The sequence below is a fragment of the Hippopotamus amphibius genome, chromosome 4, assembly GCF_030028045.1.
Source record: "Hippopotamus amphibius kiboko isolate mHipAmp2 chromosome 4, mHipAmp2.hap2, whole genome shotgun sequence".
In the NCBI taxonomy this organism is placed as follows: domain Eukaryota; kingdom Metazoa; phylum Chordata; class Mammalia; order Artiodactyla; family Hippopotamidae; genus Hippopotamus; species Hippopotamus amphibius.
In genome coordinates, this window is record NC_080189.1 from 1308298 (window position 1) to 1335503 (window position 27206).

At 54.0% G+C, this 27206-nt stretch overlaps 2 protein-coding genes across 6 annotated transcripts in view; one reads left to right on the forward strand and one right to left on the reverse strand.

Moving 5' to 3' along the window:
- Positions 1–1371: 1371 nt before the first annotated feature.
- On the forward strand, positions 1372–2649 carry LOC130851152 (collagen alpha-1(I) chain-like). Its single transcript, XM_057731046.1, has 4 exons — positions 1372–1434; positions 1611–1674; positions 1813–2154; positions 2261–2649. The coding sequence occupies exons 1-4, from the start codon at positions 1372–1374 to the stop codon at positions 2647–2649; spliced, it is 858 nt and encodes a 285-aa protein (XP_057587029.1).
- Positions 2650–9593: 6944 nt separating this feature from the next.
- UBE3C (ubiquitin protein ligase E3C) overlaps positions 9594–27206 on the reverse strand; it is a 110373-nt gene continuing 92760 nt past the window's right edge. For 4 of the 5 annotated variants that reach the window (XM_057730398.1, XM_057730397.1, XM_057730395.1 and 1 more), the window contains 4 exons: positions 23347–23535; positions 23185–23251; positions 18487–18617; positions 9594–10096 (listed from right to left, as the gene is read on the reverse strand). In XM_057730398.1, the coding sequence (XP_057586381.1) occupies positions 9926–10096; positions 18487–18617; positions 23185–23251; positions 23347–23535 (558 nt within the window). In that variant the 3' untranslated portion in view covers positions 9594–9925. The remainder of the gene's footprint in view (positions 10097–18486; positions 18618–23184; positions 23252–23346; positions 23536–27206) is intronic. The other variant, XM_057730396.1, reaches the window with a different exon arrangement.

Below are 27206 nucleotides of genomic sequence, written 5' to 3' on the forward strand. Positions count from 1 at the left end.
GCGGGGCCGGGCTGCCCGCGGGGGGCCGGGCCGGGGCGTGGGGGCCAGACTCGGCCGCGCGGGGCCCCCCGGGGCCGGCCTGGGGGACGCCCCTCCGGCGCCGCCCCCCGCAGGGGCCAGGCCGCAAACGTCCCCGCTTGGCCCTGAGCGCCGCGGGGGGCACAGCCCGCGGGCCGGGCGGGCGGGCGGCGCCGCGCAGGGCGCCCTCTGCCGGCTGCTCCGCGCCGCGGCCCGGCACAGGCGAACGACGCCGCGCCCAGGGAGGGGGCGTCGCCCTGGGGGCCCGGCCCCGCCTCCCACGTGACCCCGAGCCCCGCCTCCCGCGCCGGAAGCCCCGCCCCCGCGCGGCCCCCGCGCGGCCCCCTCCCACTTCGGCTCGGCAGTCGCTGCGGACCCTTCGGGGCTCCGGAGGCCCGGGCGGCCCTTCCTCCTCCGCTGCCGCAGCCCCACGCGCAGGGTGGCGTCCGCGTGGCGCGTGCAGGAGCCCCGCAGCCGCAGCGGGGCAGGAGGCGCGCTCGGTGGATAGTCCCGGACCGAGGCACGGGGACCGAGACCAGGTCGGCCCTTCGCGGTGGGCCGCGGGGCTCGCGCAGCCACGGGCGTGCGCGCCGCGGTCTAGGCCCCGAGGGGTCCCGGCGCCCCCAGGGCCGCGCGCCGGCTCCGGGGACCGGCGGCCCAGGCGGGGCAGGGCCCCCGCGCGGCCGCACGTCCTCAGGCAGGCACACGGCGAGCTGGGCGTGTGCCGCCTGCTGGCGGCTCGTCCCGGATTCAGACCTGAGAGACGCCTGCGCTTCCGCGTGCTGCGCCCGGCAGCCCTGCTGGGAGCAGGCTTTCGGACGGCGGCAGCTGAGGGCCGGGAGTTCCCTTGATATTATTATCAGAGGAAAGGATTTCGGGACTTCCCTGGAGGTTAAGAATCCGCCTGCCGATGCAGGGGACGCGGGTTGCATCCCTGGTCAGGGAAGATCCCCCACGCCGCGGAGCAACGAAGCCCGTGCGCCACAAGTACTGAGCCCACGATCCACAACTACTGAAGCCCGCGAACCTAGAGCCCATGCTCCACCACGGGAAGCACTGCAGTGCGAAAGCCCCGCACTGCAATGACGAGGCGCCCCCACTCTCCGCAACTAGAGAAAGCCTGTGTGCAGCAACGAAGACCCAACGCAGCCAATAAAAATAAACAAATAAATATAAATAAATTTATCAAAAAAAAAAGTTAATGGACTTCACACCATGCACTTGTGCAACTCTGTCTTAATGAAAGAAGCAGCTAAAGTAACCACTGTGGTGAAGGGAGGGGATGTGGGTTCGGATGGGAAGGTCGGGTCCCTGCTGGGGCTTGTGCTGGGGTTCCTGTAGGGCGGCACCCGAATGTCCAGCCCCGAGTACTGGCTCCTCACGGAGTGCCGACTGCGAAGGGCCTATGACCCACATGTCGGTGCGAAGGCTCATTTTATAACCAGGGAAACTGAGGCCCAGAGGGGTAAAGGGCTGAAAAAAGCCTTAAAATTAAAGCCACCACCAAGGCAGTGCCGTCAGTGATACCAAAATCCATGAGGCTGGGACGTCCCCTGCAGTCCAGTGGTTAAGTCTGCGCCCTCCCCACGCAGGCGGCGCGGTTCCCGCCCTGGTCCCAGAACTGGGACGCCTGCAAGCCGCGAGGCACGGCCAGAAGTATGTAGTGACGTATCAGGGCTGCCTGGGGGGGCTGGACGGTGGCCCCAAAGGGCCTCAGGGCCCAAACCCCAGAGCCTGTGACTCTTACTTCACACGGTAAAGCGGTGGCCCTCGGGGGACCGCCTCCCCGACCAGGGCAGGGCCCCGAGCGCGGCGTGGGCCCGTCCCCAGGCCTGGCGGGGGCGGTGCGCGAGGAGGCCCGGGCCCCTGGCCTGTCCCCGCGGGTCCCGTGTGCTTCCGCGGGGCCGAGGCGTCCTTCCCCTCAGGGGCCCCCCGCCTGCTGCCATTCCCAGGCCCCCAGGACGGCGTTCAGGGCGGGTCTCTCCTGCGTCCGCCCCGCGGGGGGCGCGGGGGGCCCGGCGGCGGTGGCGGGCACAGACGTGGGACGTGGCGGCTGGACGGCGACCTCAGGACTGGGGCCTGGGAAGGGGTTCGTCCGGCGCCCCCCACCCCTCAGGGCTGGCTCCGCAGGGACAGGTGTGGGCTCCAGGCGGGCGCGTGTGTTTACACGTGTGGCTGCGTGTGTAAGGGCGCACATACGTGTGTGTGGGTGCAGGGGGGGTGTGTGTGGGCCCGGGTGCAGCCCCAGCGCCCCCTGCCGGCCACACGGGGAGCGGGGCGAGGGGCCAGGACGGCGGGCGCCGGCCCCCCGTGCCCCTCCAGGCGCCCCAGAAGCAGTGCCCGCTGCACGTCCTGGGGCCCAGGCTCATCCCGCAGAGCGCGGCCCTGTGCAGAGCGCTGTTCCCCTGCGCCTGGCACTCGGCTGCCCCGCCTGGGGCGACAGCTGCCTCTGCGCCTGAGCCCAGGTTCTCGGGCGCCCCCAGCCCCAGCTCCGTCCCAGAGCCGCCCTGCGCTCGCGGGCTCCGCATGTGTTCTGAAGCCCTTACTCTCTGTGAAGCGGAGCAGCCGGGGCCCCCTCTCTCCTCTGGGGACACGGGAGCAGCGCAGAGGGACTGGGGTGCTCCCACGTGAGGCCCTCAAGCTCCTGAGTGTGAGCTGTGGGCGGCGGCGCCCGGGGAGCCCCAGCTCCTCTCCTTCCTGGTCCTGGCGTTTGTGCTTCTCAGGTCTTTGCCTCCCCTCCCTGGTGACGCCGCAGGCACCTGGTAGGCCTGGTCTTGCCCACCCGGACCCCAGCTGGGCTCTTCACTGGCCCCGCTGCCAGGCCACCTCGGCCTTCCTTCAGGTCCAGCCGAGGGCCGCCCCAGCCTGGGCTGCGCTCCCGCCTGCCTCCTAAGTGGTGACCCGTGGGCAGCTGGGAGTGGCGGTCCCCCTTGTCGTGGGCATGACCAAGACGGGTCCCAGCAGTACTTCGTGAGACGTGTAATTAGCTGGGGTTGGACATCTCACCCGAGACAGGCCACAGGCGGTCCTCCCCAAGGCCTGGCAGACCAGGGACGCAGAGGTCATCGCCCTCTCCTGGGCCCCCGAAGGCCCCCTGGAACCAGCCCCCCATCCCTGCATCCCACACAGGCCACCTTCCTCTCCAGTGTTGGGAGCTGTTTCTCTTCTCCATCAGAGTCGCCTCATGTGCACCCTGTTGGTCACGAGGGGTTGGGCCGAAGCCCCGGTGTCCCCCGACCCACCTGGGCCTGGCTCCAGAGTCAGCGGGAAAGGAATGGTGGGTGTCGTCACGAACGACCCCCCCCCCACCGCGGGGGACAGCAGTGTGTGAACCCTGGTCTCCTGGTCCACCTGGGTGGTGCTACGTGTCCCAAGGACTGCCTGGTCCTCGCTCTCCACGCGGTTGCTGTGGGGCCCCCGGTCTCCCTGCCCAGCCCACTCCCGGTCCTTCCCCGGAGGGGCCCTGTCCCGTGGTCCCCGATCCCTGGAGCGCGTCTCACCCCACCCTTGCAAGGCGCTCCCAGGCGCCTCCTTCCTTCCTCAGAAGCCTCTCCCGCCCCCGTGCCCTGGTGTGTGCAAGCGCCCGGGCAGGGCCGTCTCCCCACGCGGGTGAGGCAGCCCCGCCGGTGCCGGGGTGGGAAGGCAGGGCACGTGTTCCAGAAACGCTGGGAGATGCCGTCCTGCCCGCAGCCTGAAGAGTCAGGGTGGCAGTGTTTACATCCAACTGAAACCAGCAGACCCTCCCCCTCCTTGCCAGCTGTGAACCAGCCCCAGCGCCCCGAGAGCAGGCTCCGGGTGCCGCCTGCGGAGTCCAGGTTGGGGTCCACGGAGGACCCTGGGTGCGGATGGCGGGTACACAGTGCACGTGCGCCCAGGGGGCAAAGGCGTCCACACCCCGCATGGTCCAAGGCTCGGGCCCAGGCAGCCCGGCGGCAGGTGGAGCGTCCTGGCTGGTGAGCCTTCATGCCCAGCCTGGGTGCCCGTCTCTTGTAGGCCGAACCGGCCACTCGGCGCCTGTCTGCCGTCTGAGGGGCTGCAGGCAGAGCACGTCAGGGAGGGTATGGGGGTGCTCTATGCCCACGTGACCGACCCCCCAAATGCTGGCCACGGGGTCCGGCGAGCTTCCCTGGGCACTCCCGCCCTGCTGTGCGGCCCCCTGGCAGGGACCCTGGTCCGGCCTCGCGGCCCTCCCCCACAGCCCTCGTCTGCACCCTTCCCGCAGTGAGCCTGGCCTCCGGAGGGCTCTGGGGGTCAGGCCTGGGGGGCGGAGGGGAAGGCCCCCACGAGGCCTGCCCTGGACGTGGGATTTGGGACGCTTGTCCATCAGGAAGGCAGTCAATCTGGTCTGTGAAATGACGGCAAATTTACCCAGGCAGCCCGGCCTCTTCCTCAGGTGACACTCAGGAGGAACTACGTGTCATGTATTTGACCCATAAAAAGTAAAATATAAATCCCTCAACATATTTATTTCGCGGATGTTTTTTCTCTCACTCCCATCCTCCCCCCATCGCCTTCTCTCCTTAGAAACACCTGTCTGCCTGCGCCAGGCCACACGCGAAGTGCCAGGGACAGGTGGGCACAGACACCCGCTGTCCTGATGCAGCCGCCGGCTCCTGGGTGTGGCGAGTGGTGGGATCGCCCAGAGAATGGGCGAGACTTGGAGTCACCCCCAGAGCGGGCCGGGCGCTCCGCCTGTCCCAGTGTGAGTCACACAGACCCGTCGTGGGGCTGCAGGTGCCCCCTGGGGACCGCCCGCTGGAGGCTGGCAGCCATCCACACACACGCAGATGGCACGTGGTACCTGATGATGACGTCAGCACGGGGCGGGGGACAGGAAAGCTCCCCCACTGACTTGCGGGCATCAAAAGATAGGACCCACTGAAGGGACAGGGCCCTGCGGCTGGGCCGTCTGCGGAGACAGCAAACTCGTCGGCACGAGGGCAGAGGGCTCCTAACCTGGGCCCAGTGATTCAGAACCTGAAAGTCTCTGCAGCAGTTAACATGCATCTCGCGTTAGCAAAGCTACTTCACAGGAACACCCATCCATCTGACAAATAATGACTGAGCACCTACTGCATGCTAGCCTTATTCTAGGTGCTCAGTATACAGCAGTTTCCTAAACCAAGTCCCAGTTTCATTTTCCTAATGAAACTCATATTCGGGGGGCGAGGAGAAAAAAACGATAAAGTGCCTTCCCAGGGATGGAGTGCGTGCAAAGGCCCTGAGGCCGGGGAGGAAGTTGAGGCGGCCAGTGTTGTCCCGTCAGCAGGAGGGAGGGTGCTGGGTGCCGACTCCTCAGGGCTCCCACTCTTCCAGAGCTGGAGCGAGAGGGGCAGCAGGGCCGACATGGGCCCATGGATTTCCTTTGGCTGTGAGTCAAGAAAGACCGAAGGTTAGCGAGGTTGGGGGTGGGAGACACGTGGCCACCACTGCAGATCCAGGCAAAGCCAAAGTGATGGCTTGGGACAGGGAGGTGACCGAGAAAGTGGCCAGGAGTCACCAGCCTTTGCTGTGTCCTCAGAAGGGCTGGCAGGGGTGCGGGGAGCAAGAGATGCGGAGGTGGACGGGTGTTGCAGGACGCCTGGGGGCCACAGGCGGCTTCTGGAACACTAGTCCCGAGGGCAGATGCGCCTGGGCGCCTGCACGGCTGGGGGTGCAGAAAGAGCTTGGCCCTGCGTGTCCTCCAGGGAGCTGGGACACCTCGGCAGGAGGGCAGGCTCTGTGCTAGGAACAGGGTCAGGGTCTCCTGGGCTGGCACGCTGCGTGGCTCTGGCGGGAAGCTCTTAGCCTCTGAAAGGAGGTTTTGGGGTTATCTACCTGTTTTCCCATAATTACCTGGGAAGAGTCGCCTGTGACACTTTTAAGATACAAGCTCATGACCCCCAGCGCTAGGGAAAAGGTCATCTTTAGGCAGTGTGGGAACCAGGGATGGGGTGCAGCCTCCTCATCTCACCGAAGCTCATCAGGACGCTTGCTCCAGGCCTCACAGCCCCAGTGGAGCCAGAACGGATGGTTCCACCTTCGGGGAGCGGCCCCCGGCACACTGCTCCGGTGTCCAGACGGAGTGGAAGCCTCCACCTCTTAGAGAAACAGACGTGGGGAGTGAACCGTCAGTCGGCCCCCAGCTACGGCCGTGCCCCAGTGCCTGGAACCGTGACTGCAACCTTATTGGAAAAGGTCTCTGCAGGTGGGATTTAGCGCAGGGCCTTGGGGTGAGGTTATTCTGGGTTGGGGGTGGGGCCACGTGCAGGGGACAAGCGTCCTCACGGGAGACACGCGGCCGGAGGCGGGGGGCAGGGCGCGGATGCTCCCCGACACGGGGGCCTCTGATGCCTCCGTTTCAGACGTGCGGCCTCCAGAACAGCGAGTGTAACGTGTTGTTGCTTCAGTCACGCCGCCTGGGCCGTGTGCTCCAGCAGCTGGAGGCGGCTAACGATGGCACACGACGCGCGCGCCTTCAGAGAGACCCTCCCCGCGCCGCCCGGGGGTCCTGGGTGCTGCAGCCGAGCCGCGCCGGCGCTGGGCCCATGTGCTGCGACGCTGGAACCGGTGCCCCACCTGCCGCCCTCCAGCAAGCCACGGCTTCAGGGGTCAACACCTGTCCCCGGAGTCTCTCCTGTGGCTCTGGCCTCTGGGGATGGGGGGAACAGGAGGCCGGGGCAGGCGCTCTAGCCCTGAAGTGCAGGGCTGGGGGCAGCGGGCAGACCCTCAGCTCACGAAGCGTCACAGGTGAGGAGGCCCCTTGGGGAGGACGCAGTCAGTCACTTGTCTACAGACACAGCGGATGGCCCGGCAGCGGGCGACGGGGGAAGAGCCCAGCCGGCACAGCCCGCGTCCAACTGCGGCAACTACCCTTCAGAGCGAGCGGGGGAAGGGAGGAGCGCGGCGAAGGCGGCCTTTCCTGCCCGTCTCCGCAGAGGAAGAAGGAACGATGCTACCTAAGGGCGACAAGGCAGCCTGCGACATCAAACCACCTAAGACAAGTGAACCGCATAACATGCCTGTGAAGGCACAGCAGCAATCCCCCCCGTCTCCAGAAGTACCGTGTCTGAGGAAACCCTTCCTAAGCGGAAAAGGCATAAAGCCAGGAAGCAGTTACCTGAGGACCCATCCTGCTCACGGACGCACCTGATCAATCGACATGAAGCACACATGCTCACACAGTCACAGCTGCGGCGGCCTGAGGCCGAGATGCTGAGTGCGGTTCCCGGGGAAGGAGCTTGGTGGGGCCCTCACAGTGCTCGGGGCGGGCCCTGCCTCTGCAACGCTCGCTGCAAAACACGCTGAGCTGAACGAGAGGTTCACTCTTCCCTTCTTTTGTAAAGTGCAAATCCTCTTCAAGTTTCTTTTGGTTAGCAAAAACAGCTACTCAAGTGGGTCCTTCTTAATGGCAAGAAGACCTGTGTCTAGATTATCCTCACTTCAGAGACATAAGCTGAGGCACAAATACTCAGGCCTAAGAACTTGAAGAATTTTCTGGAAGCACAGCCTTTGAGGGGGTCTGCAACGCCTCAGGCCACGGGAGTCCCCCACCGGCCCTGCCCCCATCCTCTTGCTCTCCTCCAGCATCCCACCTGGACCTGCTGGTCACCCGGCCTCTGGAAGCCGAGTCGGCTCAACAACTCACCCTTTGTTTGGGAGGTGCAGGCAAAACCCCCTAAAACACATTCCAGGGCAAGTCTGCTGTCCCGCGTGGTGCGGACGTGGCTGTGTTGTTTGGGACACAGACTGCTGTACTACTGTGGTGCTTTCAGACCTGGAGCAGAGGAATTCGAGAGAGGTGGCTGGACAAAGTCGGCTAGCTTGTCTTAGGCCCCAGTTCTAGGCCTGAAATTTCTATTTTACTTGTATTAACATATGCCGTTAGCTGTTTATCTGTCTTAGGTATTCAGTCGTGTCCAGCTCCGCACTCCCCTCCTGAGGAAGCCTGACCCAGCAGAGCCCGGCCTGTGCTCCAAGACCACGCATGTCACACCGCGATCAGCGTGTCCGTCTGCCTCTGACTGAGCAGACCGCAGGCCTGGTCTGCCCAGGGCCGCCGCACCAAGCCTTTGCGGTACCCGGAGCCAAGCCACGGGACCAGCGAGTCGCCAGCATGAGAGCGGCACCGTGGTGGCGTGAGCACCGTGTGATGCCACGGCCCTAATGAGCTCCCCCCCAGGACACCCGGCAGAGGTCGATCTGCAGACACAGCCTGTGAGAAACACCGGCAACCTCCTCCCCTGGTGTGAGCACAAAACCACCAGCACCGAGCAGAGCAGAGCCAGGAAACCGCAAGCACCACCATGAAGAAAGGAGAATCTTCCTCAAGTATACTTCTTCTCAGTAATGCAACGCTAAGCCCAACGAGACCTGGCAGGGTGACGGTCACGCCTGGAGGGCCTGGCTCTTACCCGTGCACGTGCGGGAGGGGCTGTTACAGGTCAGGCTTCTCAAAGCCTCGCTCAGTGCGTCTCAGATGCCAGGCATTACCGTCTAGTACGTCCGACTCTGAATCACAGACTGTCATTACCCTGTATTAACTGAGGACATTTAAACAACCGTGATAAAACCAATGTTTAGAAGCTGCAGTTTTACTAGGCCAGAACAGAACTAATTGCAATGACTTGGGGTATGACTCCAACACAAACTTGGGAAAAAAAATTTAATGCAAATATTTAGCCATTGGAACATACAAATAAATAAATAAGCTCAGGATAGCTGAGGAAAAAAACCCAAATACGTCTAACTGCCCATCTCTCTTCAGTCCCAGATATTCCATTTCCAAAATACTGATGATAAAATATACACGTGAACTAATAAGAAGATATAGAACATTTAACAGAAAACGACCTAAAATAAAAGTAAAACCAAGGACAAACCCTAATTATTTTATTTCTGTATATCAAGACTACAAACAGCATTTAAACACTTATTCTTCAAATTAAGAAATTACACACTTTGTTTTGATAATGGTCATTGTCTTAAAAGGGTCATCCGGCTCCCCCGCACTTAAAAGCATATTGCTACTTCTGGCCCATTCAACACGGCAGCCCAGAGCCCCAGGGGCAGCGGGGCCCAGCGTCCCCGCGCCTCAGCCCCTGCCCTCACCGGCGCCGCGTCGGGACCCGCAGAGGCTCAAACGGCCCCGGTCCCGATAAAGTGCCGAGTCCCGCGCGCCCCGCAGCCCCGGCGCCACCGCGGTTCCAGTGCCTCGAGACGGTGCTGCGGGGTCTCCCCTCCGAGGCCGGCGCGCGCGGCGGGAGCGGGACGGAGCCCCCCGCCCCTGAAAGCCCTCCAGGCACAAGGTGGAGACAGAAAGCGACAGAGAAGGAAGCACCCGCCTCACACGCCCCCGCAGGCAGCAGCGGCCCGGCCGCCAGGACGCGCGGGTCCGCGGCCCGCTCGGCCCGCTCTGGGGAGATGGCTTAAGAAGCACAAACGAAGCATCGCCACTGCTATTTTCCAAACCTAACCACTCCGGGAAAAGGCAGCAGGAAAAAGAAAGCCTTCAGTTTGAACAATCAGGCTTGTAAACAATTCAACCGCACGAGAAGCAGCGGCGGCGAGAGCGAGGCCCCCGCCCGCGGCCCCGCGGCCTCGCAGCCCCCGGGCCGGGCCAGGGCCGCGGCCCCCCAGGAGCCCGGGCTGCGCGGGTCCGGGCGCGCGCCGTCCGCCAGCAAAGCCGCAGCTTCCTCTTTGGTTAATTTCACTGAGTTGCCACCAGCCTTAAAACTGTGCTCTTCTTGGCAAAATTACTAAGTCAGCCGCGTGGCACGTAACGTGTGTTATTTTAAGTTATCTGAAAAGCAACGTCCGTCTGGATACGTGAGCACAACTTAATAAATCTTTAAAAATGCAGGGAGGGGTGGCGGGGGAGGGCCCAGGGGGGCCGGGGTCCGCGTCGGCGGCGCGCCGGCCGCTCCGCTCAGCTCAGCTCGAAGCCGGCGGCGCACTCGATGGCGTAGAGCAGCTTGCTCCGCAGCAGCGCCGCGTCCGGGAACTCGGGCAGCTTCAGCAGGTTCATGCAGGTGCTGGCCGTGGGCAGCCGCTCCAGGTCGGAGCCCCCGTTGTGAATGCAGAAGGCGGGGTACAGCTCCTGCAAGACAGCGCGGGGAGGGCCGCGGTTAACAGGCACGGCCTGAAACGAGCTTCTCAGACGCACACGAAGACGCTACTGCCCGCTCAGCCCTTCCCCACCAGGTCACTCGCTTTTTTATCGCACACAAGCCTCAGCACCGCCTTTCTACCCAATACTGACCACTGGGTTTCACGCACAGAAGGGGATACAGAACAGCATTAGTTCACGGGAGACGGAGCCTTGTCCGTGAACAGGGCCTCTAAACCTGTATTTTTTAGTCTTTTAAAAACTTGTTTAAAATTTAAAAAGGTCCAAGGGTAAAGTGTAGAATACATAAACCTCTTTGCTTATGTCAAAGCACAGGGGAGCCTTCTCTAATGGGCCGCACTGTGTGGGTCAGACTCAGAGAGGCACATGGATGCAGCCACAGGAAACGGAAAACTGTTTCAATCGGGAGAGAAGAGGCAACCTCTAAACACCAAAAGCAAAGTGAAATGAATAAGCCTATCTACTGATGGCTCAATCACACAGAGAGGACTATCTCCAGTGTTTTAGCATAGCAAAGACATCCTAAACAGTTTTCAGAAATGTCACAGTAAGTTACTGGTACTGTTCTAAAACCACTGCAGTCGTACGTGTAGCTATTAGGTAAGCATTACATGTAACCATAACTTACTGTCGGACCCTAGAGCTCACCAGGGCAAGCACGTGAGCTAACAGGAGCCAAGACGTGATCACTGGTAGAGACAGTTCCCAATATAAAATCACAGAAAGAAAAACCTCATATGCCTAAATTTCAATTGGAAATAGGAGTTCAATTGAACTCGTGATGAATTTTTCTCTCAGGGAAAAGAACACCTATTCCTCACTCCGTCCACTGAGACGGCTTGGACACAACGACCACCTGTGACAATAAGCAGATCACGTGCCCGGGTGCTGGTCTCTACCAACCTGTCCTCAATGAGAGGAACCAGAGCTTCTTGGGAAAACATCCGATTCCAGAAGTGGGCTAGGAAATGGACATGACAAGTGTTACTATCTTGTCATACCAGAGAGCAAGAAAGCGACCCAAAGTTGCTTGGGACTGCAGAGCCCAGCTGAAGGCCCTCACCACCCACGGAGGGAACGCTGACTACCACAGGGTGACTGCCATGGACTGAAGCACATCAAGTGTTAAATGTTCATGATGGGGGCTTCCCTGGGGGCGCAGTGGGTAAGAATCTGCCTGCCAGTGCAGGGGACACGGGTTCCATCCCTGCCCCAGGAAGATCCCACAGGCCGCGGAGCAACTAAGCCTGTGTGCCACAACTACTGAGCCCATGTGCCGCAACCACTGAAGTCCATGTGCCTAGAGCCCCTGCTCTGCAACGAGAGGCCACCGCAATGAGAAGCCCGCGCACCACAATGAAGAGTAGCCCCCGCTTGCCGCAACTAGAGAAAGCACGCGTGCAGCAACAAAGACCCAACACAGCCAATAAAATAAATAAATTTATTAAAAAAAAAAAAGTTCATGATGGGACTTCCCTGGTGGTGCAGTGGTTAAGAATCTACGTGCCAATTCAGGGGACACAGGTTCAATCCCTGGTCTGGGAAGATCCCACATGCCATGGAGCAACTAAGCCTGTGTGCCACAACTACTGAAGCCTGTGCACCTAGAGCCCATGCTCCACAACAAGAGAAGCTGCCACACTGAGAAATCCGCGCACCGCAATGAAGAGTAGCCCCTGGCTCTCCACAACTAGAGAAAGCCTGCGCACAGCAATGAAGACCTGTTGCAGCCAATAAATAATTTATATATATTAAAAAAAAAGTCCATGATGATAATAAAGGAACCAAAAGGTCCTGGTTGCCTTTATCATTATTATTATTTTAAATTTATTTATTTTATTTATTTATTGGCTGCATTGGGTCTTCGTTGCTGCACACAGGCTTTCTCTAGTTGCTGCGAGCGGGGGCTACTCTTCATTGCAGTGCGCGGGCTCCTCATTGCAGTGGCTTCTCTTGTTGCAGAGCACGGGCTCTAGGCACGTGGGCTTCAATAGTTGCGGCACACAGGCTCAGCAGTTGTGACTCACGGGCTCTAGAGCACAGGCTCAACAGTTGTGGCGTATGGGCTTAGCTGCTCTGTGGCATGTGGGATCTTCCCAGAGCAGGGCTGAAACCCGTGTCCCCTGCACTGGCAGGTGGATTCTTAACCACTGCATCACCAGGCAAGTCCCTGGGTGCCTTTAGAAGATACTAGGTGTCCCCTCTGTATTCTGACAGCCGGTAAATGAGAAATAACCAAGGTGCACTCTTTTCTGTACAAATAGTCCTCCGGGTAACCAAAGAGCTGATGAGAAAAAAAGACAGTTTTCCTTCACAGAAAAATCAGCTAAGAAAGGAAGAAATGACGTAATCGGAATATGGCTGTTTTTTAACCAAACGATGGATCTAGGCAGTGACCACAGCACAGTGAGCGCTCAGCTCCTCAGACTGCAGGCGGCTGCGAGCGCGGGAACAGACGGGGCAGCGGGCTGAGCCAAGCCCACGGGCAGCCCCAGCATCGCGGGGGGGACTCACGAGCGCTGGGTCTGGTGCTGAAGCCGGAGGTGTGAGCCTCACGCCACCACCTGTGCAGGAGTCCAGCTGTAGGGATCGTTCACGTCCAGAATCCGGGGAGCCCTCTAGCGCCCAGCGTACAAGACCCGCAAAGAAGCAACCCAGCTCCCCCAGTGACGGAATCACAAGGCACAGGCGGGAGGGGCGGCCGTGTAGACGAGAACAGATGCCCCAGACAAGCGCAGTGCCTGGACGGGGGCTGGCTTGCGGCAGCAGGCCCGTGGTGTTAGGGATTCACAGTCACTTTAAGGACATAATAATGACATTCTGGCTATTTTTTTTAAGCTGTGGTGTAAAAATTCTCACCCCTACCTCTCAGCTGCCCACGCCCCCCCACGCACAGCAATGTGACGGGTGTCGAGGACCTTCCACACGGATCTGATGCAGAGGCAAGAGTATTCCCCCCACCCCCAACACACACGAAGCGAGAGCCCACTATAGACACCGCCTGCACCTCAACAGCTGTCACCTGATGACACGGCTGTGACCCTCCCGCACGAAGCCAGTCTCCTCACTGCGTTCCTGCGGCTGCGTGGGAGCCCATCAGGCACGGGCAGCACGACTTGTAAACAGACACTTGGGTCGTTCCCACTTTTTACAAACAATGCTGCAATGAACGACCAGGTACTCTGGTCACTCTACCCCGTGCAGGAGCATCTGCAGGCTAGACTCCTGGACCCTGATCAGCACAGACCGAACACACCAGGTCCTCTGACGGTTACAGACCAACCCGTGACTCTGTGAACCACGAACATCACTGGACACGAGGTGATGCACGTGTCCCCTTCCAGCAGGAGCACAACGGAGTGGGCGCCGTCTTCAGCCAGACGGCTGGTGCGCTTTTGCAGCTCCACTCCTGCAGGGTTTCAAAGGCCTGGCTGGCCAAACCTCCTCACCAAACTTGTGCATAAAACGGGCCAGGACAGCAGAAAGGCAGCCCGGCTCCAGCGCCTGGTGAGCAGTGAGAACCAGGACAGTGGCGCTCGGGTCGGGGCCCTTTATACTAACACGCTTGCTCCTAGAGCCGCAACGAGGGACAACGGGCTTCAAACGCTACCGCACAGGCAAGTCCCCTTGACGTCCCTGCCAACACCGGCCCCAAACCCCCCCTCCCGGGTGTAACCTGGTGACTCTGCGGGGACAGCCTGGCAGCAGCACCAGGAGCTCACAGACGTTCACCCTTCACTGCGGTCTCTGCTTCAAGGAGTCGATCCTGACACTCAGAGATGCAGACCATGATGTGGGCACAAGGATGCTGACTGCATCCCTAGGAAGGAACAGTTGTAAACAACTAACTAAAAAACAGGTACTCACACACCTTCATGGAAAACACGGTAATGGTTAGAATGGGAGCAATTATAGGTGTTTTTTTCTTCCTTATACTTAAACACAACTTCAAATTTTCTATAACAAAAACATTAATTTTGGGACTTCCCTGGTGGCGCAGTGGTTAGGAATCCGCGTGCCAATGCAGGGGACACGGGTTCGATCCCTGGTACCAGGAGGATCCCACATGCTGCAGCAACTAAGCCCGTGCGCCACAACTACTGAGCCCATGTGCAGCAACTACTGAAGCCCATGCTCTGCAACAAGAGAAGCACTGCAATGAGAAGCCCACGCACCACAATGAAGAGCAGCCCGTTTGCCACTAGAAAGCCCACGTGCAGCAACGAAAACCCAATGCAGCCAATAAATAAATGAATGAATTAATTTAAAAAACCATCAATTTTGTTGGCAAGGAAAAGAACGAACAGCATAAAAAATAATCACCTGCTAATGCTGCAGAGGAAAACAGAACAAAACTGCAGCACGGCTCCTGCCCTAAGAAGGACCCAAGACGCCCCTGATCACACGTGACAGGTGGCCTATGACCGGCCCAAAGGCACTGCAGCTGGATTCTGTTTCACCTACGTGCAGACCTCAGCACACACCTGACGACGCGGCCAGGCTGAGCAAGAGCGCAGCCCACAAGCGGCCGGCTCGAGACGCGTGCCTCTCGTCATCCACTGGCTTCGCTGCTGGTAAATACAAGCCTCATCTCCACACACGCGGCAGCCTGCAATGTGTGCTAAAACCAGGCTTCCCCCAGCTTCAGGTGTCTCATAAATGCCAGAATTGGAACCAAAAGAGGAACAGAGAGAACTCCCACTACCTTCACTGTTACTTAGCCTTCTGAGTACACTGAGGGCGGCGATTTTCTCAAGTGCTTGAATAAACTAGAATAAAAACATCACATTTTGAAACAGAAAAGGATCTCTGGAGGCAGGGTCAGTGAGTGCTGGGTAAACGGGTAAATGGTTGGTAAATGGAAAGTCTGAAACATATTTTGCAGTGAAATGCCACAGTTTCCTGTTTCTTTCATAAAACGAAGTTCTTCGTTGAAACCTGAGTCAAGGGACCCGTTCTGTGCATAATTAAACAGATAGGACGGGAATGTGCACTGATTCAGTCAGAAACCTGCCGATTCATCACGTGGCCCGATGGCAACTTAACAATTTTCTACAGCACTTTAATGATTTTTTTGTCTGTAACAATCGCATTCATTAACCATATTAAACTTCAATTAGCTTTAGCAGATGTAACTCTTCTCCAATAATCTGGCAATAAGGAGTTTCATAATGTTTAAATTACGCACGCCGGCCACGGCGACCAGCAGTACTTCAACCCAAAGCCACTCTCTTCTTTCAAATCTGAACCGTAAACCCTTTCAGCGCGTACACAGAGCTAACTGGAAAGCATAAATATTACGGTGATTTCCCCGTAATGACAACCGCAAAAGCATTTGAAAACTCTTAATTAAATTTCACATTTAATATGTTTCAGATCACTGAAAAAAACCTGAAATAGACTGTCTCATGGCTTCCAAAAAACTATTTTTCATGGTGCAATGATAACTCAGTTATGATCATATAGGATCAACAGGGGACCAGAGAATTTTCACTACAATTCTACCTGGGATTTTAAAAGCTAGTGTATGTCCCTCAACTGTTCCTGTCCTCCAAACCTGTTCCACTCTCATCACTCTTCCACTGGCCAGAATGTCTAGAACCTTCCAGCAAGACTCCTAACTTTTTACTGCAGCCAAGCACCACCGGCTTTAACTGAGGAGCCGGGAGCCGGCAGCCACAACCGGTCTCCACACAGCTCCTGTGGGGAGCAGGGCCTCCACATGTCCCTTCTGGAAACCAGACGCTTCGTTTTCTTCTAGGTTTGGTGTGGTTTTGAAACTGGAAGATACTACAAGCTCTGTCTCATGATAAATGGTATGTAATCATTAGGTAACATAGGTGACAGAATCACCGAATCATATATTAAAACCTTAATATATGAGAATTTAATTCCTCTGACTGTCTCCATCACTAGACAGTAATAACTGTACCGACGGAAAGCCTCTCACAGTGTCATCGGCACACTTCACTTACACTCTTCCTGCTCTTCAGATCCTGCACGGCAAGACTTCCAGACTCACTACAGCAAGCCCGAGAGGAACCAAGATGCAGAGACGTGTTTCTTTCAGGCTGTCACCCAATTTTCACTAGAGTCAGATGCCAATTCTCCCACCTGGTTCTGCAGGCAGGGCTTCAGCCCATGACATGGATCCGTCCGTTTCTTTTGGGGGGGTGGGGGGGTATGTACCAAGCCGGACGCGGCGCTAACTCTTGGTGGATCACCGTGCTTAGGTGTGCTGCTTGTGCACGGCAGTCTTTCCTGACTCGGTCTGAGTGTTTTTCTTCTCATGAACGAGCTTCTTCTCTGCATGCTGAGTGCTGTGACACTTCGGCCTGCTGTCCCTTCTGTTTCCTACGTCATGACCGCCCACGTTAACTCTGTGCTCTACTATCTGGTAGATGTAGTTGGTGCTGGCTGTCTTGTGTGCATCCTTATCCCCACACCCCCCGCCAAGAATCTGGAAGATGGAGCAGGGATTTGAGTTCTGTTAGTTTCACTGAATATTATTCACTAAGTGTTCATAGTCATGTCTTCATTAGCCACTGCTTCCAAAACAACGTCAGTGGTTCACCTCCTGTGAAGAACAGAATGGCTGCACTTATGCCACACCCCTCTCCCCATCTTTACACCACTGCTCTAGCTTTCACAGCACTTTCTGGGATGTTGTATGAAGCTATGATGTTAATTTTAAAAACATCTTAATTGAGGCATCATTTACATATGGTAATATTTGCTCATTCAAGCGTACAATTTAAACCCAACTTCAGAACGTCGCCATCTCCCCCCAAAGCCTCCATTTCCACCCCTTCCACCTCTCGTGCCTCACCCCCTTCACTCAGCACAGTGGTTTCAGTCTGCTCCTTTTCATTTCTGAACACATCCCACTGCCTAGACAGACTACATCCTGTTCACCCACGACCAGCTGGTGGACACGTGGATGGCTGCAGTTTCGTGAGCACTGTGGGAACACATGTGGTCGTCCGCCTTGAGTACATTCCTTCCCAGGAGTGGAACTGCTCCACTGTCCTGTGGGACATTCTCGGATAACGTGCCTGGACCCGATGAAAATGTCAAAGACTAGAGGAAACCGGCCAGTACACACAGTGTGCAGCCCTGGACTGGACTCCAGACTGGGGAACTCGAGGTCCATGGAGGGACATGCGGGACGGCTGGGGCCACTGCAGGTGCCGCGGACACCTGAAGGGCAGGTGGAAGCAGAAGGGCCGGGCCCGCCTCCCTGAGTTGACTCAGGGGGCCTGGGTGAGGCCTGAAAACGTCTACCTCTGACAAGGTCTCAGGCGACGCTGAAGCTGCCTGCCTCAGCACCACGCTGTGACCCAGAGAGTCAGATCACCTCAACACATCACTGCACACTCCTTCTTTTTGATGATTTACCTGTGGCTACGTAAGAGAGAACTGGGTTGTAGGAAAAGAACATGTGCAAGAACATGACGTCTTCAACTTACTCCCAAACGATTCAGAAAAGAAATATTTGTATGTATACAAATATTTGATAAAACAAATGTGGCAAAATGTTAACAACGGGTCGATGTGGGTTAATAAGTGCTTTGTCAATTCTTGCACCTTTTCTACACATTTTAAATAATTTCAAAGTAAAAAGTTAGAGGAAAAAACAAGTGATACATAACTCATCAGTGAAAGGTTACTGGAAAGCAAATGCTGACCTGAAGGTTTCACAAGCACACGCAACACACTGCTTACCTTAGTATTATTTTATGTTATATATGTCATTATCTGTCTCTTTAAACTATCAAATACAGCTTTACTGCTTTTACTATGAATAAGGAGAACACAGCTGTGCCGTGACCAATTTTACTTGCTAAAGATATTAAGCCAGTTTATAAGAGATTAACATGAATCACAGAAACGACACGGTAAGGCCAGGTAACATGCAATAAGTAACGGTGAACAACTAGGAAAAAATACACCTCTGCTCACACATCATTCTTCTGTAGCCTGTTTTCCTCAGTTCAGAAGTGACCCGAGCCTGGGCGGCAGGGACTCACGAGACTCATCATTTACCTCCCCGCCCGCACACCTGTGCACGCTGAGTCCTCACGACAGCAACAGGTCCACACCGGGATGCAGGGAAAACCCAAATAAACGCAGCACCAGGACCCACAGACAACAGCCAACCCTGCAGCGATGGAGCTGAAACACTCAGGGAATGAGGCTAAAAACACAGTAAAGAATAAGCTGGCCGCCGTGACCCACTGTGAACGCTCTCCCTGAAGACAGCGAGCACGCGCTGCTCCACCTGGCGCCCCGCTGGCTGCCCTGCGGCCTCGCGTAGTTACACGCGGGTCTGTAAAGCTGGCTGCGGCGAGCTCGTGTACCTTAAAGCCCAGGAGAGGGGGCCGGGAGCAGCTGGTCACAAACTTGAGCAGTTTGCGCTTTTCCTCATCCGTGAAGCCTTCCACGACTCTCCAGAAGACCTTGATTACGGGGTGGTCGGCAGAATAGCCTCCTACGGCAAAAGGAAAAGATGTTTTCTTATCAAAAGCAAGGTCACTGCAGAAGCAAGACTCTCTTAAAGGCACCAGAGCAACAAACTTACAAGAGTCAGTCCTTCGTCGTGGCTGAAAGCCACCTCTAGAGAAACGCCTTTACTCTGTCCTGGGAGAGGATGGGCAAGTACACGGCGGGGAGAGACGCTTCAGAAGGTGAAGCACCAAAGGCCAGAATGAAGAGCAAACACCCTGCAGCTACACGACAAACCCCGGCAGCAAACGATGCTGCGAAGGGGCCTGAGTTTTAAGAACTCTGCTAGGGGTTGGAGACCCGCCCCCGCTAAGCAGCAATCCCTGACCACCACAGGACCGGCGCGATGGTCACGCATCCAGAACCGGCAGGCACACGGGCAGCTCTGTTTGCAACAGCGCTGGATATTTTGCCAGCACACCTTAGTATCCACATTTATCACCTACCCTCCTGACAACAAGGTACAGACCACAGTTAACAACCAAGCCCAGCGCTCAATCAGACCACCGTTCTGAGGTGTAATATCTGCTACCTACAGCTTTTAATCTAGTTAAGTGCTTCCTAAAACTGAAATAATTGCTATATATTGTTCCCTCATTGTTCATATACTACAGAAATATCATCAATAAAATATCTTAAGTGCATTAATTGGCACCAAAATGAATATGGTAATATTTTAAACCTATTTACTGGAACAGGAACAGCTACGATCATTAAAGGTACACCTTTTCAGTGCCGACAAGATAACACAAACAGGCCAAGACCACTTCTTGGCAAAGGAAAGCCTGGACTGACTTCACTCTTACACGTAAGACGTGATAGTGTGGACACTGTGACCTCAGGTCTCATCTGCCTTTACATCAACATCAGAGTTCAAATTCAGAGCAATGCAAATCACTCACAGAAAGGGGAGACACCTGCATACGCTTATAAACGTATGAACACACACAGAAGATATATGTAAACTGTTTCAGCAAATTTATAGTTCTGAAACCAGCACCATAATCCAGTTTTAAAACATTTCCATTTCCTCAAAAAACACCCACGTCAACCCCACAGGCAGCCATGGTCTGGTCTGTCTCCAAGTGTGCTTTTACAGACGCCTCCCTACGTGAAGTCACACTCACGGCGCTGTGCGACCGTCCCTACGATCCGCTTCCCAAACCTCTCCCAGCAGCCCCAGAGGAGCGCCTGCAGACCGTGCCCCACCGAACACAGGGGTCTGGAGAGGTTTCTTTTTAAAATTGTGGTAAAAAAAACATGCAACATAAGCTTTACCACCTAAACCATTTTCAGGTGTGTAATCCAAGGGCACTCATCACCTTCACACTGTTGTGCAACCACCACTGCCGTCTGCAACCCAGACATTTCCATCAGCCCCGGCAGACACTCCTGTAACCACGAAGCCCCAGCCCCTGGGAACCTCTCAGCTACCTCCAGTGTCTAGGAACGTGCCTCTTCCGGGCATTTCACACAAGTGGCATCATATAATATCTGTCCTTCTGTGCCTGGCTTCTTCCACTCAGCATCACGTTTTCAAGATTCATCCCTGTTGTAGCGCACACCTGAACGTCACTCCTTCCTAAGACACAGTGACACCCACTGTCTACAGCACACCTCTTTACCCCTCATCTGCAGGTGGACACTGTGGTCGTTTCTACCTTCCGGCTCCTGTGAACAATGCTGCCATCAGCACGGGTGTCTCAGCCCCTGCCTCCAATCCCCAGGTACAGCCCTAGGAGTAGAACTGCTGGCTTACAGAGTAATTCTACGCTGAGCTTTCTGGGGAAACACCAAACCATTTTCCACAGTGGCTACTTTACATTCTCACCAGCAATGCATGAGGGCTCCAGTTTCTCCACATCCTGGCCAACACTTGCTATTTTCTGTGTGTGCGTGTGCGTAATAACAGCCATCCTAACAGGTGTGCACGTATCTCCCTCTGGTTCTGGTTTACAGTTCCCTGGTGGTTGAGGACATAATGACATACTGGCCATTTTAATATCTTCTCTGGCAAAATTCAAGTCCTTTGCCCACTGTTAAACTGGCTTGTCCTCTTGTCAAGTTGGAACGGTTCTTTACACACTCTGGATACCAGACTCTCATCAGATATATGATTTCCAAATATTTTCTCCCATTCTGAAGGTTGTCTTCTCACTTTCTTAATAATATTCTTCGAGGCACAAAGCTTGTGATTTTGATGAAGTCCAATTTATTTACTTTTTCTTTTGTTGCTCCTGCTTTGGGTGTTGTATCTAAGAACCTGCTGCCAAACCCGAGGTCATGAAGACTTACCCCGTGTCCTCCTCAGAGTTTCACCATTTCAGGTATTACATTAAAGTTCTTGATACATTTTGAGTTAATTTTTGTATATGGTGCAAGGTGGGGACACAGTCTCATTCTTTTGCAAAAATCCAGTTGTTCTACAGTTAACTTTTTATGTAACTGTAAACTTTTCCAAAGAGGTTCTATCATTTTACATTGCCATCAGTCAAGAGGGTTCAAATTTCTTCGCATACTAACACTTAGCATTGTCTTTTTTGATAACAGCCGTTCTGCTGGGTAAGAAGTGGTATCTCACTAGAATTTAATTTGCATTTCCCTTATGATTAATGCGTTAAGCATCTGTTCATGTGCTTATTTGCTTACCAGACATTCCTGCATGTCTTCTTAAGTGAAACACCTTTCTTTTGGCCCATGTGTTTAAATTTAGTAGCTTGCCTTATTGAGTTGTAAAAGTTCTTTATATACTGTGGACACAAGACATTATTAGATATATTACTTGAAAATATTTTCTCTTAATCCATGGCTTGTTTCTTCACTTTTTTTTAAAATTAATTAATTAATTTATTTATTTTATTGGCTGTGTTGGGCTTTGTTGCTGCACACGGGCTTTCTCTAGTTGCGGCGAGCGGGGGCTACTCTTCCCTGTGGTGTGCGGGCTTCTCTCTTGTTGCAGAGCACGGGCTCTAGGCGTGTGGGCTTCAGTAGCTGCGGTACATGGGCTGAATAGTTGTGGCTCACGGGCTTAGTTGCTCTGCAGCATGTGGTATCTTCCTGGGGCAGGGATCGAACCCGTGTCCCCTCCACTGGCAGGCGGATTCTTACCCACTGCGCCACCTAGGAAGTCCTCACTTTCTTAATGGTATCTTTTGAAGCACAAAATCTTTCATTTTGAGGAAGTCCAAATTTCTATCAATTTCTTTTTTCTGATCATGCTTTTGGTGTGCAACTAAAAACTCTGCCTAACCCAAAAGTTACGAAGATTTTCTGCTACATGTTCTTGTAGAAGTTTTACAGCTTCGGCTTTTACCTACAGGTCTCTGATCGCTGAATTCACTTCTGCACAGGGTGTGAGGTCAAAGTCTGAGCTACTTCTTTTCCACATGCACACAGTTCCAGCACCACTGGACTGTCACACACCATGCACTGTAAACGTGAGGTCTGTTTCTGAACTCCCAATTGATCAATATGCCTATCTGTGTGTCAGCTCCACATCTTAATTATTGTGGTTTTATAGTAAGTTTTAAATCTGAGTGATAGTCTTTCAACTTTGTTTCTACAAAATGTTTTGGCTATTTTAGGTCCTTAACATTTCCACATAAATTTTAAGATCAGTGTCACTTTTTACCAAAAACCCTGAAAATACTAGAATAACAGACTATGGTTAAAGAAAACACACCAAAATAATAGTGGTTGTTTTAAGGATGATTTTTTTTTTCTTCTTTTCACTGCTCCCAAGTATATAAAATAGAGTTTATGGGACTTCCCTTGTGGTCCAGTGGTTAAGACTCCACGCTTCCACTGCAGGGGTCATGTGTTCGATCCCTGGTTGGGGAACTAAGATCCCACATGCCGAATGGCATGGCCCAAAACCAAACAAAAACAAAAAACAAAAAAAACCCCCACAAAACAAACCAACAACAAAAAAATCCCAAACTTACAAACACCCAAAGAGTACACCAATTCCAACTGTGAACAATTTCGTCACCCTTCTGTGACTTTGCTAATGACTCATGCTTTCGGGCATCTATGTGCCCACTGGCCATTTATAGGTCTTCTTTTTGGTCTTTCATTTTCTCGAAGAATAAAAACTTTTAAGTGTAATTTAATCAAAAGTAAATATTTTGATAAGGTTCAGTTTTTAGTTTTTTATCATTAGTGGGTTTTTTGCTTTTTTCTTTCCTGGTTTAGCACTATTTTTCAAAGCAGAAGACTGGAAGCAACCCAATGGCCATAAGAAGAGGCTTAAGAAGCTAAGTTGTGAAGAGAAAAAAGCAGGATGCAGAACAGTGTGTACAAACAAGGAAAATAAGAATGACGTCTGCATGTGTGAAGACCCCAAGAACAGAGGTTACCTATGGTGGGACAGGCAGGGGAGGAGTGGGCGGTGAGCAACGAGAGCAGCAAGAGGAGCTCGCCGTGGCCTTGCACAGCCTGGGCTTTAAACCGCGGCAATGAATGGCCCATATAAAAAGCATGTCAGGAATTACTTCAGAAATATGACCATCTGTAGCATTTTCAGGAATAAATAACCAGTGCTGATAACATACCCGAATAGTTTGTAAAGGATTTTAGGTCCTCCAGACTTATGGGAACTTGGGCACCAGAAATTAACACCTGAAAAAAAAAGTCCAGGTTATAAAATTGGAGTTAGGTTTTACGGACGCTTTTTCCCACGTGAAATGCAGTCGCGCCCCCAAGTGCGAGGCGACCTGGAGCTCCTGCTGGTCGAACATGCGCAGCCACTCCAGGCTCACCACGTTGGCCAGGCCCTGCCGGAACGCCAGGCAGTGCTGGCGGATCTGCCTGTTCAGCCTGTAGTCGGCGACCAGGTGGATGTACGCGATCCGGTTGGCGCTGGTCACAGGGATGTCTTTGCCACCGAATTTTAGTTCAACCACCTGTGAATATTAAAACAAGAGTCAAAAAAGTCCTCGAAGCTCAACTACAGGTAAAACAAGAGCAAGAACAACTATTTCAAGGGAACCTGACTGTGTTGCTCTGTGCAGGAGACTCTCAGTGAAGAGCAGGGCCACCCGCACATGTGGCCTCACAGACGGGACAGTCCTCTGACGGGACCCTCCAGAGCTTGGCATCTGACTCTGCCTTTAAGGTTACTAACCACCCCTGCTTTCTCCCAAGTACCAAGGGTGATGCTACAATGTCATCACAGAGATTTCATTAAAAAACAACTGCAAAGCACAAAGGGCAATAAAAAATGTAATTAAATAAGGAGAGAGAGAGAGAAATCACAGAGCGCAGAGACATAAACCAAATGATCAACCAAAGGGTCAGGAGGGACTCATTCTGGAGAAAACACAGCTTAAGGAATTAAGGCTGCAGTAAAACGACGGCTCGTATTTGCACACACAGGCAGCACACACGTCTCTCTGGATTTCCACGTCACTACTGTAAAGTGCTCTAAACATGACGGGAAGGGTAGTGGTAATCACCAGAAACAACTCATGTACCTGCAAGCATTAGAAAGAGCTGCTTCATCGCTGTGTAATGACACTCACAAAACCGTAGGTCTCGTGCAGGAAGCATGCCCGGAGGGTTGCGGGGAATGCGCTGCTGTGGAGGAGGAGCCGGGACCCCGGGGCCCCCCCACTTCAGCGTGCGCCACAGAGAAGTCAGCTGGCCCTGAACCCCTGCTGTCATCCATGACGGGGTGATACCTGCTTTGTTGAACCTGGAATCGTGACTATGTAAACTCACATAAGCAAAGCGGACAAAACTCCATAGGCCGTTACAAGTATGTGAGCCTAATTCACAAGCCCAGACTTCCGAATCCTTGCTTACTAGTGCTGAAACAGAAGACATGCACTCTCTGTGCACGTGGATGAGGGAATCTATGCCAAGGATAAAGAAATCTAAACACACTCAAAATAGTGAACAAAGACACTCCAGAGTGAGGGCGCGAGGAAGGGTGCTGCCGCCCGTGGCGACTGGTAGCATTCAAAGCAGGCTCAGCGCGCCTCGTAAGCGGGGGGCCAACTCAGGGGGTAAGAGCAGAGGAGTGCTTGGACTGCGGACCACGGGAGACGACTGATCCCTCCCCCTCCCGTGAGTGCCCTCACAGCCTTTGGCCCCTTGCAGGTCTTAGATCCCAAGTGCAACAAAGATACCCCACCCCTTCTGGGCGATGGCATTTTACCTCAATTTTGTATCACTTTACAGAGGGGCTATTTTTTTTTTTAAACATTTATTTACTTGGCTGCATTGGGTCTCAGGGGCGGCACGTGGGATCTTTCCTTGTGGTGTGTGGGCTCTCTAGTTGCGGCCCACGGGCTCCAGAGCACACTGGCTCAGCAGGTGTGCTGCGCGGGCTTAGTTGCCCTGCAGCCATGTGGGATCCTAGTTCCCTGACCAGAGATGGAACCCGTGTCCCCTGCACTGGAAGGCGGATTCTTAACCACTGGACCGCCAGGGAAGTCCCAGAAAGGCTACTTTAAACTTTGCTGAGGGCTGCGCGTGAACAATCCGCTGCCCGAGGGTGACACAGCCCTGTGGCGCAGCTCCGTCAGATGACGCGTCCCTGCTCACTCATCCCTGCTCTCAGGGCTGGAACCGCCAGGTCTGAGGAGGGCTCTGGGGAGAGACTGCCTGTCCTGTTTCCACAGCTAGGACATCACCCGCTTCCTTTAAGTGGATTAAAGGCAGGTAACAAATGATGACAAGTACTGTGTGATCTGGAAGACAAAGGACCTGTGAAGGTCATGGTTAAAGAGCTTCCAAAGCCCCCGTCACCTGCCTAATCAGACAGCACTGACATTTCTGGTAACTTTAAAGTGGTTACGCTGCTAATTTATACGCCTCGCTCAGGCTACACCTAAGAAGCTATGAATGTTTAAATCACGTCAAATCTGTCCCGAGAGTTCCCTTTTGAGGGGCACATTTAACTCTTTAAACACAGAACCGGAGCATCCCCAAAGCAAGAGCTCTCCTCTGATGTCCACGCCTGCGGCCCTTCGGAACGCACAGGCCTCCCCGTCGCTCAGGCACAGGGGCCTGTTTCATCTCACAGCCGCTTATGCCCTTCTCAAGGTGAGCACGGGGTCTATGACTTGCCCAAGGTCACACAGCAAAGCAGCAAGACCAGGGCTTTAACCAAGCTCTCACGATTCAAGTTCAAGGCTTTTCTATGGGACAGATGATTATTTGTGCATCCACCTTAAACCCTGAGCATTTTCCTCAAGGGAGATGTGTGTGTAAATCAGTAATCTAAAATTTCATGTCCATGTTTAAGTAGACTAATGAGCGGCCACACTGGTCACACGAAAGGAAAAACGTGACAGCAACACCATTATTTTAAAGGGAAGATTCATCAACATGACTTGCCAACGTAAGGAAACATCTGCAAATTACAAATCTCTAAATCACAGTATTTTATACACCTAAACCTGTATAAGAGAACTAGGTTTTTATATATATAGTTCTACAGAAATCCATACGTTCTCTCCCCAAATTAGGTACTTTACCAGTGACTTTCATTTTTCCAATGAGACTCTTAGAATAATTATTCTTACGCATTATCATCTATAAGCTCTCTACTCGGGAATTTCTGTGAATAATTGGAATGTCTTAACGTCACAGTTCTGCTTTTAACAGATTCCAATACCATCAGTGGCGCTTTAATGGAGCTCTTACATGTGCGACATTTCACCATTACCATCTATTTCAGAAGGAAAATGGGAAACACCCCCATGAGCAGAGGCCTCGGCGACGGCCCAGAACTCTCACTCCGCCGCTCCGCTGGGCCGCCAGGGGGAGGCCACAGCAGCATCAGTGTCTGCCGCTGACATTCGCGTCCGACAGTAACAGCTCCCGTCTTTAAAAACCCCTCAGTTCTGCCGTGTTGAAATTTCAGCTCTATGAGATGGAAGGAGAGGGCGAAACAAATGCAACCGAATGAAGTGTGGTTCTGAACTCCCATCCTGCCATCCTACAGCATCCATGCCAGTTCTCAGAGAGGCCTAGACCTGACCAAGTAGGAGGAAGAAGGGGCCTCGAGAAGCATTAGTTCCTTTATTCCCATTTAGGACTTAGTCCACACCCATTTCTGAAACAGGTAGCTTTAAAGGCTAAGAAACAGGCTAAACACTCAAAACCCACAAAGACTGTCATTTAAAAAACATCCAGAGGTTTAGACAGTAGGATGTATAAATCTTTGTGTACGCTTTTTGCTTCCGTTTTGGAAGACATCACAATGGTATATAAGCACGGAACAACTCTGTAGTCTAGGGAGGAAGCCAATAAAAAGACCCTAAACCTCTCAGCTTTCCGGAGGGACTCTCGGGACTACAGCGCAGCACTGTGTACTGTATACAACACCACAGTGAAACGGCACTTCATACCCACTAGGAGGACAATTATTTAAAACCAGAAAGGAAAGAAAGCAGAAAAAAACAAGTGTAGACACGTATGTGGAAAAATCGGAACCCTCGTGCACTGCGGGAGGGAATGTAAAATGGTGTGAAAACAGTATGGAGGGTTCTCAGAAAGTGAAACACAGAAGTGCCATGTGACCCAACGATTCCACCTTTAGGGATACACCCAAAATAACTGAAAA

Excerpts from the sequence above, each read along its gene's own strand:
- LOC130851152 (XM_057731046.1), top strand. The coding sequence starts at position 1,372 with ATGTCCAGCCCCGAGTACTGGCTCCTCACGGAGTGCCGACTGCGAAGG. Across the intron at positions 1,435-1,610 it reads GAAGGGCCTATGACCCACAT|GCGGCGCGGTTCCCGCCCTG; the intron begins GTCGGTGCGAAG and ends CTCCCCACGCAG. Across the intron at positions 1,675-1,812 it reads GCCGCGAGGCACGGCCAGAA|GGCAGGGCCCCGAGCGCGGC; the intron begins GTATGTAGTGAC and ends CTCCCCGACCAG.